This window comes from Etheostoma cragini, chromosome 1 (genome assembly GCF_013103735.1).
Source record: "Etheostoma cragini isolate CJK2018 chromosome 1, CSU_Ecrag_1.0, whole genome shotgun sequence".
Lineage (NCBI taxonomy): Eukaryota > Metazoa > Chordata > Actinopteri > Perciformes > Percidae > Etheostoma > Etheostoma cragini.
The window spans coordinates 20699437-20719846 of NC_048407.1; the positions used below are offsets into that span (position 1 = coordinate 20699437).

A 20410-nucleotide genomic window follows, 5' to 3' on the forward strand; every position below is an offset into this window, starting at 1 on the left:
AACATAATAAACAAAATAAATCAAATAGAAATAGCTGTTTTAAAGAAGGAAAAAAATAGGCTGAATGGATTGCAGAATGTGAATATAAATATATATGTATAGAAACTAATATGAACTTCTTTATACATATAGGATATATATATATATATATTTTTTTTTTTTCATACGTACGTACAATCACCTAAGTAACTGGGATTTGCCCCTACTAAATAGAGGAGGCGTTTAAATGAAGAGAACTACCATACCTATAATTCCAAACTACAGTCACGTGACAACGTGTCACATGCTCCTCTGCATTCTACAATCTGCCAAAACAGAGTCGGGTCATTCAGTCACTATCTGGAGACGGTTTAACACTGAAGGTAACGTTCCTGTTCTTCACTATCGGCCTTTATCGTCCACACATCACTAAACAGCGAATGTAAATGATGTAGGTATAATTAAATGTGTAGAACCGTTTCGTGAAAAATAGCTTATTTGTATTTTGTACTAGCTAGCTGTTTGCTGGGTGGCTATTGTAGGGCACGGATCAAGTAACAATGGGGCGAACAGCGTTGGCAGATGTTATTGTTACCTTAATGAAAAGAAAAGGAATAATCTAATCACACTTAAAGTGGCTTGTTAATCAATATCTCGTGTAGGCAGCTGAAGGTGTGTACTGTGTGGATTAAGATATCTAAACGAAATTGACATCATCACAGATTTAAAACTGTAAATGCATGTTTTAGCTATGATGAGCACTCTCCCTTGTACCCAGTAACTTTGCTTTTACCCTTTCTTTTGTAGTTTCTGTAGACATTGTTAAAACTTATCAGTGATTTATAATGGAAAGGGTGCGCGCCAAAAACTGATTGACTGACATAAACTGATTAGTCCGCGGGAGCGCGCATTGAGGCTGTCGTACAGTTTCTGTAGCTAGGTCTAAGCTGCATATTTCTCTGGATCATAACGTGCTACTACACAAAACTGTGACGAAAGAATCACTATAAAGACCAAAGAAGTGTTTGCTGTTTATAGAGTAATCAGAGACAACAATGACGTGATTTTAGGCATTAATAGGAGCCTATTTTTTCCGATGTAATAGCCTTTGTATGGTAGGTCTATGTAGGCCATCCAGTTTATATTTGGAAAACGGACTAGTAACCTAGCCTATAATTTATTAGGTTTCCTTCTTGGTTACATAAAATAAAGTATCTTTTTATTGCAATTGTGCATATGACTCTAAATTATTTTACTTGATCTGTGCCAACCAGTCCAGTCATTTTTACCAGTTGAAATGTAGCGTATAACTGTAGTTTTCCATATGCCAAAAAGTGATACATCAGCTCCTACCTTATTACTGAAAGGTTCTTTCAGTTTCAAAATGATTAGATTTATTTCATTATGGTTATATGTGCCAGATTGTAGCTCACTAAAGCATGTTTACCTGATAAAAAACCTTTTAAATGGCTGATATAACCAGTAACATAGTTTTTCGACTTGCCAAAAAGTAAATACAGCTCCTACCTAAACACTGAAATGTTTTTTTTCGTCCCAAAATGACTTTATGCCCACTTACTTAGCTCATATAACCATAAAACTATATACACTACAGTTGTCCTCTACCTCAATTCATATGCACATGCTTTTTACATATTTGAAAGTACTGTTTGTAACCATAACACATTTATATTTATTTTATATTCTCTAGTTTTAATTACTGTTTTATATGTGTGAATGCACATCAAGATTGCTACTTCACTTTTGTTGTTCTCTCTCAATGAATTCTTTGTCACTAAATCCAGTGGTAAAAGATAACATGTGAGGGGTTTCTAAGCCAAAAAATCATGTAATTACCTTTTACCTAGATTGGCTTGTATTAAAGGCTAACCTTCTTCCACTTGTGTTTTATTTCTAAGACTCTGCCAAACATGCATATCAGTATTAATGGCAGCCATCTTAATAGTTTAGCTGTTTGACTTAAGGCTGTATGTTTCCTTTACAAGTCCCCGCTTTACACTGGTCAGCTTATTATTAATTGAACTGACGAGTCTCAACTCAAAAGCTACCATGTCTTGCTTGTGTGAAGCTTTGCATTCTTTACAAAGTTAAACTGCATGTACTGCTTCAAGACGGCTTCACATTCCTGAATATGCAATTCCTTTTATGTTCCTAGCCTTCTTTATCTGTTAGCAGAAGATAAGATTCAATTTGGGAAACTGCTCATCCAAACTCGACAAATAACCTTTATATACTCAAAGATCACGTGGGTCACAGTATGCAGGTTTCACATAGACCAAAAACTTAAAAGCAGACTGTTACATAATGGACATTAAAATAGTTAAAGTGCCCATATTATGAAAAAAACTTTCTGGGATTTGGGGTGTTACTTTGTGTCTCTGGTGCTTTCACGTGCATACAAACTGTTGGAATGACCAATGTTGGAAAAACAGTAGCTAGCTGATATTATCATTACCTCGCTACCTGAGCATGTGCGACTCCAAACAAAGATAGTATAGTAGTGAGGTGTCTCACTCTGTAGTTAAAACAGAGACCCAAAGACACCGGATGAAAAGAGGATCTGCTGCAATATGCAGTACAACAAAATATGGTGTTTTTTAAAAATGAAACCATGTAAACCTATTCTGATACAACTTCAAAATACAATTATAAACCTGAAAATGAGCATAATATGGGCGCTTTAATACATTTTAATTTACCTTGACTTTCCACATAATATGGATTAGGTTTAATTGTTTATTGAAAATCCAAATGTTATTTTAAATTAATATTGTTGGAAAATGTTTCTTCCAAGAATACCGAGAATAAGTGCTGTGCTAAAAATGACATGTCTTAACAAGAATCCAAACAATACGACGAAGAACTGGTTTAAACTAATTTACTTTGAATCTTTTATATGATATCAGCACTGTGCATGGTCAGATTGTATATACAGATGTATAGTACCTCTAAATGCAAACACCATTTCATTACAGATTACTGAATGGTTTCATCATCATGCTGACACTGATGATAACTTGGGGAAAAACACCAGCTGACTTTTGTGAAACTTAGGATATTGCACTTTTCTAAACAACATTTTCTCCACTTGGATCCAGAGAGTTGGAGACAAATTTTCTGAGGTGCGTGAGGCTTGGGAGTTAAAGCTACAGCCTGTTGACTCATGGCGATTAACACCGATGTCGAGGACTGGGGTGGTGTTGGGAGTAATGACTCTGGAGAAAGGGCGTGGCTCTTGCAGAGCCCCAGTGTGGATTCTGTCCAGCATCTTGAGACCGACCAGAGGGGGAGCAGAGGCGTGTCGTCTTGGGCAGCGGTCTTCATCGTAGTGAACGCAGCACTGGGAGCGGGTCTACTCAATTTCCCTGCAGCCTTCAACATGGCAGGAGGCGTAACGGCAGGAGTTATGCTTCAAATGGTGAGGAGAGCCAAAGTGAGGTCCTTTCCCCACTACATGAGGCACATGCTCAGACTGTTTAATGTGATAAATTGGGCTGCAACCTACAATTTTAATAAGTATTTAGGGTGTAAAATGTCAAATACGATGAAAAAAATTATCAGATATTACTAGAGGCCAAAGGGATGTCCTAAAAGGGCTTACTATGTCCACCAACATACACCCTCATAACACTTTACAGAGCAGCAATAGGAAAAGATGAAAGGCAAACATATGGTGTTTTACTTTTATTGTTGACTAAAATTACTGATCGATTATTTAAATTAGAATCTAAGACTTGGTATCGTTAAAAAATCTTTGGTACTGATACCGATACCGTGACTTTTTTTTTAATACCAATTTTATAAAACAAAAATAATTACATTATAGCACAAATCTTTTGATTTTATTTTTCAGCTCCTACTACGTGAGCCTCGTCCCTGTGCCTAACGTATAGTTTTTCCTGCCTGCCTCTAGGACGTGTAACGTTAGGCAGCTAATCAGCAGCATTATTAGATCTTGGTGGAAGCATGATGTGTGCTTATCGGCTTACTGACGCTGATGGTTTACTCCTTAGATATTCAAATTTGGTATTGAATGACAAGGCATATCTCGATACGCAATTCGTTCGGTGCCTAAAGTATTGAATTTGGTACCCAGCCCTTTCTAAGACTGAACCTGGCTTTGACATGTGCAGGCCCACAGTACTTACTCGCTGCTTTTCACTGAATGTTTGAACAGATAACCGTTGACAGTCTCAAAGTATTTTCTGTGTTCTTGTGACCAACACAAAACTGCCTATAGACAATATTATTAGGAACTATAATGTGATGCTTCCTGTTTCTTTGTTTCAGTTTATGCTGATCTTCATAATCAGTGGACTGGTGATTCTGGGGTACTGCTCCCAGGTATGTCACTACTGGAATGTCAGATTCTGACTTCCTGAAAGTCTTTTATTGCCGTCTCTTACTGAAGCCTTCTAAAACTGACTACTTTTCTTTTTTTGTGTGGTTGTATTCCTGATCAAATGAAGTGTATTGCACAACAATTCAGACGTTCACTTCCTGATGGCTCAGACTTCTGCTGACATGTTAAAAAAAACATCTTAACACAAATTTGCCACATTCAGCTGCAGGATGAACTTTGTCTTAAAGCACGTGGTAACATATGAATTGCTGATGAGTATAATTGACTGACCGTACTAAGCAGCCAAAACCCATTACTTTTTCTATAACCAAACCTTAAAGTATAATTACAACCAGCCATAAGGCTCCTGCTGTAGCTATACTTGTGGAGTTTTTAGACACTAGTACATTTGATTTTTATAGTTTGCACCTTATTTGGACTGTTGTTATAAGAAGAGCTTGCCACACTCATTAGATTATTATTATTATTACAAAAATTATTATTGTTGTTTTTAAACCTGTCAGCAAAGAAAAACAGGATGAGGCTACTTTGAGCAAATTATTGACTAGGAGTGTTAAATTAATCATTGCATTGCGATTGGCACCTAGATGATTCTATTTCGATGCAGTGACAGACAATAATCAATAATTGCCTACTAATTTAGCTTGTTGTTTTTTCATTTGCTGTTGTTTTTAGTTTTGCCTTTTGTCTGTTTTGTCCGGCATCAAGTAATGAAAATCTCCCATTTCAAGGGGCAGCATTTAAAAATCTCACTGCACGCAATTGGATAACACTACGACCAATCACAACGACACACAGGGGGATTTGTCCAGAGCCTCATAAGCTTTGCTACCAGCGGAGTTAACTGGTAGATTAAACTGTCATCATCTGTTTAGCTCGCCTCTGGCCAGCCTATAACAGATACATATACATCGATGTGATTGGTGCAGCTCGACTAAAAGGGTATAGTTAATGAGCAGCCTTACTCGATGCAAGAGTAACACGCTAAGCAAATTCAAATTGTACTCTTGTGAAAACTCTGTATTTCCAGAGTATCAGTTCACCCTAATTCAGATCTAATTACCCTAATGAATAACCTAACTAAAATACTATTCCAACACATTTACTGCTGAATCCATGTCCACTTATTATCTGTCTTGTTCCTTCAGGTCAGTAATGAAAGCACCTATCAGGAGGTTGTCCGAGCCACTTGTGGGAAACTCACAGGAATCTTATGTGAAGTAGCCATTGCTGTCTACACCTTTGGGACTTGTATTGCTTTCTTCATTGTCATTGGAGACCAGCTGGATCGCTGTGAGTATATTCACACTGATAAAGTGAATCAAGCCAACGTGTTTCTGTCTCAATTTATGAGATTGGTTAGACAATCTTTGACCTTAGTTTACGTTTTCCTTAACCTCTAACAGTTAAAAATGAGATTTCACATATCATAGCTTTCTATAGTAATTACGTATTCTGTCACCTACAGTGAGGTTTGAAAGTTTGGTCATCCCAGGTAAAAAAATTGTATTAATGTGCATAAAGAAGTCAAGAAAAGATGGAAAAAATCTCAAAAAGCCATAAAATGACCAATTAGACATTCATATAATAGATTTCACAAAAAGTTAGATTTTATTTCTATCATTTACACTTTCAAAATAACAAAACAAAAAAATGGCGTCTCCAAAAGTTTGGGCACCCTGCAGAGTTAATACCTTGTACTGCCCCTTGGGCAAGTATCACAGCTTGGAAACGCTTCTTGTAGCCAGCCAAGAGTCTTTGAGTTATTGTTTAAAGTATCTTCGCCCATTCTTCCTTACAAAAGTCTTCCAGTTCTTTGAGATTTCTGGGCTGTCTGTCACGCACTGCTCTTTTAAGGTCTATCCATAGATTTTCAATTATGTTGAGGTCAGGAGATTGTGAAGGCCATGGCAAAACTTTCAGTTCACGCCTCTTGATGTAATCCACTGTGGATTTTGAGGTGTGTTTAGGATCATTATCCATTTGTAGAAGCCATCCTCTCTTTAACTTCAGCTTTTTCACAGATGGCATCAAGTTAGCGTCCAAACTTTGCTGAAATTTTATTGAACCCATTTTTCCTTCTACTCATGAAATGTGCCCTGTGCCACTGGCTGCAATACATCCCCAAAGCATGATTAATCCCCCCCCATGCTTAACAGTTGGACAGACGTTTTTGTCATTAAATTCTGTGCCCTGTCTTCTCCAAATGTACCTTGCTCCTTCTGACCAAAAACGCATATTTTAACCTCACTGGTCCACAGAACTTGTTTCCACAATGCATCAGGCTTGTCTATCTGTCCATTTGCAAACTTCGAACGCACATTTTTGTGGTGAGGACGTAGAAGAGGTTTTCTTTTGGTGACTCTTCCATGAAAACCATGTCTGTACAAGTATCTCTTTATAGTGGAATGGGGTACCACAACGTGGGTTTTGATTTGCTTTTCTCACAATCCTGTGAGCTGTTCTGCCTGATATTTTTCTTGGTCTTCCAGATCTTGCTTTATCTTCCACTGTTTCTGATGACGGCCATTTCTTAATAACATTTCGAACAGAGGATATTGGCATCTGAAAACCCTTTGCTATCTTCTTATAGCCTTCTCCTGCTTTGTGAGCGTCAACTATTTTCAGTTTTCTAGACAACTGCTTAGAAGAACCCATGGTGCTGATTGTTGGGCCAAGGTCAGCTGAGTCTGGGCCCTTTAAAACCTTAAGATTGACATTATCTGGTCTTCCCAGACAATGACTGAGGACAATCCACAACGATGTAAGGTCTCAGCTTTCCAAAGGGGGCGGCGCATGCTATAAACTGCAGGGTTCCCAAACTTTTGCAGATGCCACTTTTTTGTTTTCTGTTATTTTGAGAGTGTAGTGTTTGAGAGTGTAGTGTATGGCCTTTGTCCTGCATTGAACTGTGACCTGTGTGTTTAAAGTTCAAAGGAAGATGTCTAGTAGTAGTCATAGTAGTGTGCAGCTGTGTCATCCTTGACAGGGGCAAAGAGCATCAAGGATGACACTAAGCTTTTTCTCTCATTAAATATGACCCTCGGGACTCTGACATTTTCTCACTGAGATGCTGACATTGTAGCAATCCTACTCCTGCCTGTTTCTGGAAATAGACTGCAACTTTCCACCTCTTTAGGAGTTAATTAATCAATGGAGTGGTTGTGACTTTATCTACTTTGCTAAATCACTTCCATCCTTCACAGTTAACTCCCACTGTGGCACTCTCTACTCTAATAGGGTATATATGGTTATACTGCCTCCTTCTGATTGTCCATTTTTGTGTTGCAGTGGTGGCTGCAGTGGCTCATGAAAAAGATGGGACTGTCAGTGGCTACTGGTACACTGACCGCAAATTTACCACCTCTGTCACTGCAGTCTTAATTATTCTTCCCCTCTCCATACCAAAAGAGATTGGCTTTCAGAAGTATGCCAGGTACAAGACTTTGTCACTCACTCAGCACTATTTCTCCCCAAGCCTTAAAATGTGGTTAATGTTTACTTAGCGTTTACTTTGCATATTCATCATATTTAAGTTGTTCTTTATCTTAGTGCACTGAGTGTGATGGGAACCTGGTATGTGACTATCGTGGTCATAATAAAGTGCATCTGGCCGGATAAAGATATGACTCCGGCATACATACCCCCCAGGTGAGCTCTGCACACACAACAGCTTTTTCAAAATGTTTGACTAATTACATTAGCACTGTGTCCACCTGCTCATTCAAACAGAAACATTTGCATCCTCGTTGTCATGCTTTGCTTGATTTGCTAAAAAGTTGTTTGTTACAGTTCTGCATCCTGGACTGCAGTTTTCAATGCAATGCCCACTATATGCTTTGGCTTCCAGGTATCTCTTCATTTATTAGACATCATAAATATTTATATATGCCTTTCTTTTGACCAGAGTTTGATATTGATGTATTATCTTTGTCCGGATCTCTCTCTACAGTGCCATGTCAGCTGTGTGCCTGTGTTCAACAGCATGAGCAGAAGAGAGATTAAACCTTGGGGAGTAGTAGTCACTCTAAGCATGATAATCTGTCTCTTCGTTTACACTGGAACAGGTATGTGTGCACTTGTTACTCAATAATGTACCTAATAACCCGACCCTCCTCCAAAGTGCGCTGAAGGAGAGTCCGGCTACTCAATATAGCATACAGGGATGGGAAAACGCGCTCTGGTTTATTGGGATTTCTTTAAACCAATCACAATTGTCCTAGGTAGAGAAAACCTGCGGTGTCACTGCAAAACTTGTTTTGTGGAACATGTTTACGTTTCTAAGTTGTTTTACCCCTGATTTCCACCAATTGCGGAACAGTTGGGGATCCGTAGCAGAATAGCAGCAGAGTCAGTAGGTTTACATTGAAGTCAATGTGTGCATTTTTACTGACTGCCTAGCACCTGCTTTCCATCCCATCTCCGGCGATCCGCATCCCTCCGGTGCATATACCTTCTATTTTTTCTGGAATGCTGGAGAGCTCTATCACTACCTGATGTTAGTCAAGTGCAGATTTGAGTTGCGTAACTTTGCAACAGGTAGCCTACAAGATGCTAACGAGAGACTTCTGTAATGTCAGTACGATAAAAATGGACCTATATAGTTTGTCAACTTGAAGCCAGAAGTGAACAAAAGCTGTAACTTGAATGGCATATTGAGCTAACGTTACACCGTCATTAATAGCCAAAACGTTTTTTGAAATAATTCCATCTTCTGTTATTGTCTGAGGGGGAAAAAAGCAGAATGTGCGAGACAGAATGTCAAGGGAGTAAGCCTCTCCTCTCTAACCATAGCTCCTGTGGCGCCATTTTAATGCTACGAAGCCCTCACCTGCAGTTAGCATCCCATTGATTGCCATTCATTTTGGCGGCTGCGTAGTAACGCCTAGCCATCACTGGAAAAAGTGCTTCTATTTTCCTTCGCTGGTCTCCATCCAGAACAAGATCATTTGGTCCATTTCTTTAACTTCTTTTACAGAGCCATAACGTGAGGTATAAGGTAGTGGAGCCTTTTATAAATTGTCGTGTTTTTTTAGAAATAAAAACAGACAAATAGTCTTGAAACGCTTCAGATGTAAAGGCTACGGATATCCGGCCTGAATGAGTGAAATCCAACAGATTTTTCACCGGCAACAGAGCAATCCGGGAATTGGAACATCAAGGCTACTAACTTAGTAAAGTTATGGTAAACCATCTAATACAATGCAATATCTAGTTTAAAAATCACTCTTCATAAAAGGCTCATGGGTCAGATATAATGTATATGTAACAGATCTTAAAGATCTGTTACATGTTGTCTTGTTTTGATATCAGCATAAATTGAACTGACATTTAAAGACACCTACTGGGTAGCGCTGTTAAGTCATTTGGCTTGTGACTGGTGGTCAATACTTAAATGCTTGTTGTGTTTCATCAGGTGTCTGTGGCTTCCTGACGTTTGGTGCCAGCGTCAGTCAGGATGTGTTGATGTCGTACCCTTCTAATGATATTGCTGTGGCCATTGCAAGAGCTTTCATTGTCATCTGTGTAGTCACATCCTACCCCATTTTACACTTCTGTGGCAGGTAAGATAGTGAAAATATGCATATTTTATTTCCATACTCTTGGTCTCCCTGTTCAAAGATTTTGAAATTGCACAAGCCTAATAAGACTGCTGTATGAATGTCTCTACCTATAGAGTAGAACTGTGTAGCTACAGCCTCATGTTGCCAGAATGATCTAGATCAGTTGCATTCAGTGAGATACGAAAAGTTTATAAGTAGCACTGGTTTAAGATCACTACCTGGAATGAGTCCTGATTGTAAGTAGTACAAAATGCTAACAGTCTGTGATAAAGATGATTTTCCTTTTCCTTTTACGCTTCAGTTAATGCGTCATTTCCTCACCACACTGTTGTAATCATGTGTCCTTCCAGGGCAGTTGTAGAAGGACTTTGGCTGCGTTTCCAAGGCGAGCAGGTGGAGGTGTGTGTGCGTCGTGAGCAGAGGAGGAGGATCCTGCAGACCCTGGTGTGGTTTGTTGTCACCCTTGTCCTCGCCCTCTTCATCCCAGATATTGGTCGGGTGATCTCGCTGATTGGAGGATTGGCAGCCTGCTTTATCTTTGTCTTTCCAGGTAACTCTTCCGTCATCATTTGCAAGGTTTCAGATTTCTGTGCGATTAACGTAACACTGAAATGTCTATCAATGTTTCTTTAACTTAACAGGTTTGTGTCTAATGCAAGCTAAGCTTTCAGAGACAGACAACCAAACTGTAAGGTAAGATGTTTCTTATTCTTGGATGTATAGGACAAAAGTTTGGACACACCTTCTCATTCATTGCATTTTTTTATTTTCATGACTATTAACATTGTAGATTATCTCTAAAGGCATCACAACTATTCACACACATGGAATTATGTACTTAACAAAAAAAGTGTGAAATAACTGAAAACATGTCCTATATTCTAGTTTCTTCAAAGTAGCCACCTTTCCTCTGATTACTGCTTTGCACACTCTTGGCATTCTTTTCTAGAGGTAGTCACCTGAAATGGTTTCCCAACAGTCTTGAAGGAGTTCCAAGAGATGCTTAGCACTTGTTGTTCCCTTTTGCCTTCACTCTGCGGTCCAGCTCTCCCCAAACCATCTCGATTAGGTTCAGGTCCGGTGACTGTGGAGACGGAGCACTCCATCACTCTCCTTCTTAGTCAAAAGGTTTTTTCACAGCCTGGAGGTGTGTTTGGGTTCATTGTCCTGTTGTTGTCCAGATTTCCACTGGTCTAATGTCCATTCCTTGTGTTTCTTGGCCCAAAAAGAATAATGTTGTGATGGCCACTTGTTTCTCTTTACCTAGCTGATTGGTTCTTGCCATGATATTATTATTTATTAATTCTAACAGTTGTCCAATAGGGCTGTTGGCTGTGTTTCAACCTGACTTCTGCAAAACACAACTGATGGTCCCAACCCCATTAATGGGGCAAGAAATTCCACTAATTAACCCTGACAAAGCACACCTGTGAAGTGAAACCATTTCAAGTGACTGCCTTTAGAAGCTCATTGAGAGAACACCAAGGGTTTGAAGCACTATCAAAAAAGCAAAGGGTGGCTACTTTGAGGAATCTAATATATAAGACATGTTTTCAGTTATTTTACTTCTGTTGTTAGGTACATGATTGAACATGTGTTCATTCATAGTTTTGATGCCTTCAGTGATAATCTACAATGTAAATAGTCATGAAAATAAAGGAAACATTGAATGAGAAGATGTGTCCAAACTTTTGGCCTGTACTGTAGTTTAGTTTCTTTGGAACTAAACTGATTAAATCATCCTGTGCAGAACAGCAATAACGTCCATGTTGGTCTGTGGGTGCTGCATTTTACTTTAGTTACAATGGGTCAAACACAGAGGATACATTTTCTTACAGGGATTAATGAAATACAACTTAAAAATGTGTTATCACACTTTGGCCATTAGGATGCAGAAAAAACATTAAAACAAATTTCCGCAACATCACCAGCTTAAATTGCTGTTATGGCTTACGTGTATTAGACATTCAACAGAGAGAATAACATAACATTAATTTGAAGGTTAGTCTACATGTCATTCCCTCTGCGTTTAGCATTGTTTTGGTCTTTAACCACTCCTGAGAAAATATCTGCATCTTTAACTGTGTTAACCAGCCCCACGTTACGGCTCTGTCAACTGTTTGTGTCTGTGTTTGAGCCGGTAGTGTGCAGTATATCAGAGCCTGTTGCGCAAAATCGAAACAATGAGCTAATGCAGACCAAAGCTTCAACGATTAGTCAAATTAAATGATTAGAAAAGTAATCCGCTACTATTTTGATTTAATGTAAACTGAATATTGTTTTGATTAATTGATGAAATGAGAAATTTAAAAAAGTTGCTGCCCTCAAAAAAATAATTCGAATTAAGTGATATTCTGATTTTGGCACAATGGAGGATCCTTATTTACACTGACATTTGATTTAGTGTCTAACAAAGTGTTTAATGCTGATTTGAGTCAACTTAACTTTAATGTTGGTCTCTTTTACAGCTGGCATGGATTGGTGGTATTTGGTGTGGTTATGGTTACGACTGGAGCTTTCATCTTTGGCCTCACCACGACCAACTCCATCTATCAAGACGTCATTTAAAGGGAACCGTTTTGTTGGAGCCAGTGTTTTAAGACCAAGGGGGCTTGGTCCTGTGCTGCTATTCTGAACTACTTGATGGAGAAGCATCTCATGACACTCATTTAAAAATTCTCTACGGCATGTCGCATTCCTGCTCCATACTGAGTTAACGCTCCACAGCTCTTTACCTAGTAAGATAGAAGTCAGAGACAACCCACAAATGCCAAATGACTTCAGACACTTTGCCTTTTACTTTATGTACAGTTTAAATTGCACGTTTTTATAATGGTTTTAACTTTGCACGAAACCGGTTTATGACAGTCCAGGGGCAGTGACTTCCCTTGTCTCTACAGGACTCATTCCGGTCCTGTTCACAAGAGCTGAAGTACTTTGTATAGAAAGGTCTTACAATCAAATTTATTTTGATAATGAAATTGTACAAATTTGGGTATTTTAACCTCGCATGTCCAAGTAAATATTTTTTACGGACATGCTGTTGTTGCTAGGTGCTATCCCAGTCTGGACTTTGTTGTTGGTGGTGATAGTTTGTCCACAAATTAATAATTTAGTTTTTTCTCCAGTGAATAATGTAATTTGAGTGAAACATTTGCACAAGCAGGGATACTGAATCACTGAGTGATGTGATTGCAGGGGACAGTTTGTCTTTATTTAAGTTCCAGTCAATGCTGCCTAAATTAGTTTAAGAGTTTAACTATTTAGGCATTGAAACTTAAAATTACATTTTAAAATAAATTCAGGAAGGCATTACTTTAGTTTCTTGTATATTTTATAACAATGATACAACCATGATTTTAAAATTGGCTTTTAGGTAAAACCTTATTTGTTGTTTGTGAAAGTTACATTTATGCAAGCCTGCAGGCCTTAACCGTTAACCGGTAGAATGCTACAGCAGTGTGCCTCCCCAAAAACTACAGACCTGCAACACAAGCAGTGACCAAACCTCAACTCTTTAAGAGTGCTGATTCCCACAGAATGGGTTTGAAAATGATAACTATGAATGTATGTGGGGGGAAAAAAAATAATCTGAGCAGTATTCAGTTTGTACATAATTTACAGAGGCCCACTAGTCAAACTGATTGTGTGGTTTTATTTACTTGAATCGGTTCCCACTACTGTTTAAAGAATGAGAAGTTAGAAATGTATATATTTTTTTCTTTTCTTACAAAAACCAAATTGTGAGCAGGGTTTTCTAAGCTGCTGACAGCACCGTGCTAATAGTTCAAGCATCGTGAGACTAATACCAAGTTTATTTAGTTATTAGTCCATTTATTTTAACCAAGCTGCAGATGCAGCTGACACGTGTAAAATCAGGAAAAAGGTTTACATTGACATGGAAATCAAGAACAAATGGAATTTAACTGCATCACAGCTAATAATCTTATGCATGTTAAACACGTTATAATTTAAGTGAGATTCTCAACAGCCTTTTGTTTTTATGATACGCAACATCAGGTGATTTCTGTGGACATGAGGGATGGTAAAAGGGATTTTCTGTTCGCCAAAAAAAGCATGATACATTTAGAAGCAACAGTCCAAACAGTAATGCAGACTAGTACAAAAACCTAAGGGTCATAAAACATGTCTTGAAATCATTAATATGAATTGTCTTATGATTTGGTGTTGAAATGTTTTTACTTAACCTTTTGGTGCTACAGACACTAGTGTGGTCATAAGTGAATGTCAGGCGCATTTATGATTTCTGTCACTGATTTATTGTGATTTCAGTAAACTACACTTTTTTGCATCTGATAATCAGATCATGTCACTATTGTCTCACAATGAAAACTTGACTTACAAAGACGTAGTTCATGGCAGGTTTAAATGAAAATACTTAAACCTGTGATATTCCAATTAATTACTACAGTTAAGGCATGTGAATAAATCTGGCAATCCATGTCAATGGCAGTTCAAAACATTTAAAAGCGATGTCACCGGTGTTTAAGGCTACAGCATTTGTTGTCCCATACAGCAAACGTCTCACTATACGCAAGCTGCCTGTCCCCAGAACACATTGTAAACCTTGGGCTGTCTACAGAGACCGTTTTTTTATAAACGGCCACAAAAACTGTGCCCACCTGCACTGTGAAGCATACACAAATTGTTCCAGCCAATAACCAACAAGAATTTGGGGGTCTGGGTTGGGGGGTTAGTGCATGGAAGCACAGGATTGGGACAGGAGGAGGAGGGAGGGGCGAGCCTTTATTGAAAAATGTCAAGAAGTAACGTCACAACACGACTTAAAGCACCATTAAGTCCAGAATAATAACCTATTACATACTTTTACTCAATATCAGTATGCTCTTAAAAAAAAAGTAGAGCCCAAATACGAAAAAAAACACATTAAAAATTGCCAAGACTCAGCTTTAAATCAGTGTACTTCTGTTTTTAGGTGAATAGTAAAAAGACTTGTACCTTGTTATGTTTACATGTAGTTCCCCACTTTCAGGACCAATATTCCCCCCCCCCAGATAATTTTAAAACAAGGCGACCGGGGAATTTTTGTTGAACAGTATGCCGTTAACAGGTTAAATCAGTCAGATAAGCTCCTGCTCAGTTGAATTGAGATTTTCATTTATTAAAAATCAAACTTAAGGCACAAATCCCCAAAATAAGCATGAAGTGAAGATGGCTGGTAACCATATAATAAATACTGTATTCACAATTATTTGTGATCCTTTTAAAATTTTACAAATAAAACTGTAAAAAAAAAAAAAAAAGGGTTTAATTCCTACACTATAAGCTCAACATTTATGTAAAAATCCTTAATGCTGGCACTTTAATTGTTAGATTTTGAAATTCTAGGTGATGCAGAGCAAAGTAAACAACAAATAATGTATCCCTCTCCAAATACTCAACACTTCACTGCAGGTACTCTGAATAATATAGATAAAAATAAGTTCCCTAATAGTCCTTTTCCCTCCAAAATCATCTTTCCTGAGAAAATACCATCAAACAAGTGCAGGTATATAACATACAGCAGTCTCCATCATGTCTCAGTAGTAGCCATTTGTTATGAAAGACTGGAACATGTGGAAAGCTGGACCCGGAGCCCACTGAGGAACCATGTGCCCTGCACCCTAAAAGACAGACGACAGGAGTATTTCATTATATAAAACCATACCATCACTGTGAGTAAAAGGACAACCATGCTTTTATTGCTGGTTACCTTCACGGTGAGGAAAGTGATGTTTCCAAACTGTTGGTAATAACCAGCAATCTGGTCCTCATGAAACCAGTTCTGGTACCTAGTGGTTGCCTGAAAACAACATTTTAGTAGTATTGAGAAGTGTATCGGGTTGTAGTTGTAGGGTACATCTTTCAGAATATTTTAATAAAGTTCCTACCTTCAAGCCGAGGTCTTCCACAAACCACTGGTCCCCCAGAAAGTTGCAGGCCATGTCAGTGTCTCCGTTGTAGACCAGAGCCCGCAGGCCCAGAGACAGCAGCTTCAGATACACGTCCTTCACTGTTGGGTACAGGTTGGTATAGTGCTCTCCAACCTCATCACTACAACGAAGAGAGAGTTAATTATGATCATGAGCGACATGTTACCTACCCAAATCCACACAAAAAGAAAGAAATGCCTCAAATACAAATTACTGTCACTCCAATTTAAGAGGTTCATTTCAATTAAGGACACAGAAGTCTAAGTCTATGAATAACTAATGGATTCTAACAAAAATAAGGCTAGTGCTATTGTTTAAAACAGTGTTTTCCAAACTTGTTAAAGTCCTGTCCCCCTTTAGAATTTTAACATCCAGCTTTGTACCCCTACAAACAGAGGGAGGTGAGATGGTCAGTTTGTGTGTATAGATTTTTAAACGTCATGAAGCTACAAGCAACAATGACATGTGTGTTGGACACAGTTAGCCAGCGCCTTTTTTTTCCCTCAAATTTTTACAAAGGCATTTTGGATTTTTAGTTTAAAAAAAAAAAAAAAAAAAAATACTTTAAACAAGGAGCACCCATACACTGGAATCACCAGCTCCCTTTAATTTAATTAGTGACATTTCAAAATGCCATCAATAAAATTAAAATGGGACATTCCATTTCTTAATTAGCTGCAACATACCTGCAGAGGTCCCATGGTGGCAGTGTGTCCAGAACGTGTAAAGCTTTCCGGACATCGCCTCTGTTCAGCCAGGTTATCTGAGCCGTACTGTTGATGCAGGGAGGGACTTCTCCCAGAGACATGGAGGAGGAAACTCCACCTGAAACCTTCCATTTACAATTTTATCATTACCGCTACAAGACAATAAGAATTTGAAGCACAAGTGCATGGGCCGGCAGCACTCACCTTGTGAGTGTGTGGCTGTTTCTTGTAGTTCTTAAACAGGTGACTCATGGTCCTTTCGTAGCCTCTGTGGGATCTTCTGCCACCCTCACAATCCAAGTAAAGGGCATACTCATTCAGTCCGCTATTATACACAATACCAAAGGCCACATTTACCTAAAGGGAGAAAACGACAAAGTAAAACCTGAATGAGTCATACAGTAGAACCAGAAAAAAACCCAGCTGAATAATGAAAAAGTAGTGCACACGTACCAGCGTCTTGCAGGTCTCTGAACTTGAGTTGTAAAAGTTACAGTTTCCCTTGTCACAGCAATTTGTGTTCAGATCACGCCACAAACTGCACATAAAACATGGCTTTAAAATGGCATCAACTACAGGAGTAATTTATATCTTCTTGGCTTGTTGTAAAACAGCACAAGGTTTTCAATACACTATCAGTTACATGTCTGGCAGAATTAAAACCACCGAAGTAAATTGGGTTTTTATTTTTATTTCTGGCTTGCAGTATAGAAAGGGGCTGAAGTGAACATTAAAGTAGTCTGCTGTTCCTCCCAGTGAAGATACAAACAGTAGCTGGTCTTCAGACCACAGGCACATTTTCCCTGTTACATACACAAGTCATTGACTATCAAAAGGTCACGTGTTGAATGTGACTTGTGAAAATGACTGATCTTTCAGTTCTGTCTTTCGCACGCTAGCATCTGAGGGCATTGCTTATCAACATATTCCCTTAAAGCAAACAATCTTCCTCCAGCAAAGTGCTACTTACTCTTCTCCGAAAAGGCCGTGGTAGTAACCAAAGTAGACCAATGTTTGGTCATTGAGAGCATAACTGCTGAGGCCATTTCCCACTGAAAAGCCCTGAAAACAAAATTATATTCAAGATAAATGTTGGTAGTTAAAATACATGTCTGCTTTACTTTACCGAGTTTCAAAAACCAACACCTCTAATCGTAAAACGGCTTTCAGGTGGCGATACTGATACTCAGTAGTTGATGGTGCATATGAGCAAAAATTCTGAGAAGTTGAAGTAGTCAGCTTTATAACTTACATGTAACAATACGACAGTGTAGAATATGCTCATAAATTTTATACATTCAAAGTTAAGTACAAAGTACAAAAATATGACCATCAAAGTGAACTTAAAAGTTAAAGTAGTCATTAAGCTGAATGTCCCAATTCTGAATAATGCAATTCATAATATTGGATTAAAAGTTGTGATGCATTAATCTGTACATCACTTTACTGTTGCAGCTGTTACAATTTGATTACTAGATATAGACAGGTTGGGATTGTCAATAGTTTTAATCTATAGTTGTAGATCATAATCTATTTGTTGATTATGTTTTGTATTATCAATCACAATCTAGAAAGTAACTGGTTAAGTTATCAGATGGGTGTAATCAGGTAAAAGTAGTACAATGATTTCCTATGAAATGTAGAGAAATATAAAGTTGCAGAATATTGAAATAGTAAAGTCAAGTACCTCAAATGTGTACTTAACCGAGTAAATGTATTTACTGGTTTGCATAAAGAATCTTACCTTGAAGTTGATTTTGGCAGCTCCAGTAGCCACGCGCAGGCTAAGAGTTGGTGCATAAATTCCACCATAACTTTCCCCAAAGATGAAGAACTCATTTTGAGTGAAATTTGGGAACTTGGCAAAGAAACTCTGGAGGGCTTTGTAATTGTCATCAGAGACCTAAGAGAAGAACACATGAAATGGAAATGCAGTTTCTACGCTTTTTAAAGTGAGTCAGCAGTCGCAGAACTCACCTGGTCATCATTGGTTGCGTACTTTTGGTCATCAGAGTAGGAATATCCCACACCTGCAGGAGATTCTAGATAGAGCACATTGGCGATCTTGTTCCAGCTAAATGTGTTCTCATAGAGTGTGGCCCCGTCATCATTGACCTGAAGAAGAAAGTCAACAATGCCTATTCAGAGTCCATTTCATCAATCAGTGCACAGGTACTGTTGTGCACAAAGCATGCTCACATGAAATGGTCCATTCTCTGACAGGAATCCATCAAGCGAGCTGCAGCCTGGGCCTCCATTCAGCCAGAGCACCAGAGGGTCTTTGACCGGGTCCCTTTGAGAAGTCACAAACCTGCAGGAGACCAGTGCCGGGGTTAAATACTGCATTAAACACGCAATGGTCTCATACCGCCACACATGGCGCTAAACTGGGATGGAACTATGTGAGGTAGAAAACCAGTCGGTTGCTGTTTCTTACCAATAATGGAGATACTTTCCGGGCTGTGCCTGGAGGAATCCCGACCACTGTTGATAGTTCGGTTTGAACTTCATCCCTGGCAGGTAGGTCACCTCATCAGGAGCGTACTGAGCCCGCGAGCCTAACTGAAACACAGCCAGCAAACACATCAACAAACCACCGGCGAACATCACTGAACTCCAACCGCTGCTAACATAAATAACCGCAGACTACACTAGAGAATTCTCTTTGTGGCACAAACTTCCTTCGACGTGCTCAACGGCTGATCCGCTTGAATAATACGAACACTGTCATATGACTGCTGCGGGCCACGTGATCAGCGCCTGACTGTTTCACACGGAAGTCCAGGACAGCTAATCATACCGACGTAAGATGAATTGCTCCTTAGGCAGATTTATGTTAAATTTATTTTTACTGAACACAGAAGCAACACGATCACAAGATAAACATTAAATATACACAGTGTAAGACCATCTTATAAGGACATTGTTAGTTTACATAGGCTGCATTGATATGTTCCTATGAGAATTGCCTTTACCATTAAAAGATCTTTGTATTCAAGTCATTGTACCAGATAAAGAAAAAGGCATGTTGTTAATGATATTCGAGGAGTAAATTTCCCAAACTGTCTAACTCCAAAATTTTGCAACATTGACTGATGTAACATGTTTTACCTAAAAAACTAAGTAGCCTACATGGTGTGGAAAAGCAGGCGGCGCTAGGGGGGGGGGGGGGGGGGAAATCGCCACCCGAGTAAGGCCCCCTAGGGACTTTCACCTCAAGAAATGTTTTTACTTAAACAGGCACCCCAGTTAGACACAGGTTCACTAACTGAAGCAAGACAGAGACGTGGTTACAAAAGAAAGTCATTTATTGATGGATAATTTATGACTTGGAGAGCCTGTAAAGGAGATGTTAAAAATGAGGGTTTGAATCAATATACAATAAAAAATACAAAGTAGAAGGATTACAATACAACAATCAGGGTAATTCTTCAAAAACACACAGCTTACATTTATAAAAAGGAAATAAGGGGGTGGTCAGAGGCCAGCTGTGGAGAGACAGTCTACTAGTGGATGTTCAAGGGGTGCACCAACTTACCCACCACATGTGCCAATTGAAATCAATAGTCACCACAAATCATGTCATCGTGCTGTTATCATTACAATCTGAAGGGAACAAAAAGGCTTAGCCTTGACAAGCTGGCTATTCTAGCTCCACTGGAAAGTAAAACAATTAATTAATTAAATAAAAATACAAGCAAACCAAGCAAGGTGTGTGTCCAGGAGGCACTAAAATTATTAAAATCCAAAGACAACTAAACTAAGGAAAAACACCAAATGACAACTTACACTTTAGACGGGCGATTACATGAATGACAAGGT

The 20410-nt window shown here is 38.7% G+C and overlaps 2 protein-coding genes across 3 annotated transcripts; one reads left to right on the forward strand and one right to left on the reverse strand.

The window, feature by feature from the left end:
• The first annotated feature begins 269 nt into the window (after nt 1-269).
• slc38a7 (solute carrier family 38 member 7) lies at nt 270-14413 on the forward strand. 2 transcript variants are annotated; one of them, XM_034869046.1, is made up of 12 exons: nt 270-362; nt 3099-3418; nt 4291-4344; nt 5512-5656; nt 7655-7799; nt 7916-8014; nt 8156-8213; nt 8316-8430; nt 9780-9927; nt 10278-10477; nt 10569-10620; nt 12396-14413. In XM_034869046.1, the coding sequence occupies exons 2-12, from the start codon at nt 3164-3166 to the stop codon at nt 12493-12495; spliced, it is 1371 nt and encodes a 456-aa protein (XP_034724937.1). In that variant the 5' UTR covers nt 270-362; nt 3099-3163; the 3' UTR covers nt 12496-14413. The 2 variants fall into 2 exon arrangements, with proteins under 2 accessions (XP_034724937.1, XP_034724947.1); XM_034869056.1 differs by having other exon boundaries at nt 272-362; nt 2976-3418.
• A 541-nt stretch (nt 14414-14954) lies between these two features.
• On the reverse strand, nt 14955-19317 carry si:ch211-122f10.4 (lysosomal protective protein). The gene is made up of 11 exons (XM_034869030.1): nt 19026-19317; nt 18788-18899; nt 18566-18703; nt 18333-18491; nt 17559-17650; nt 17042-17126; nt 16793-16945; nt 16568-16713; nt 15840-16002; nt 15662-15751; nt 14955-15572 (listed from the first exon to the last, which is right to left on the reverse strand). Exons 1-11 carry the CDS (start codon nt 19193-19195, stop codon nt 15489-15491), a joined length of 1392 nt encoding a protein of 463 aa, XP_034724921.1. The 5' UTR covers nt 19196-19317; the 3' UTR covers nt 14955-15488.
• Between the last annotated feature and the right edge of the window lie 1093 nt (nt 19318-20410).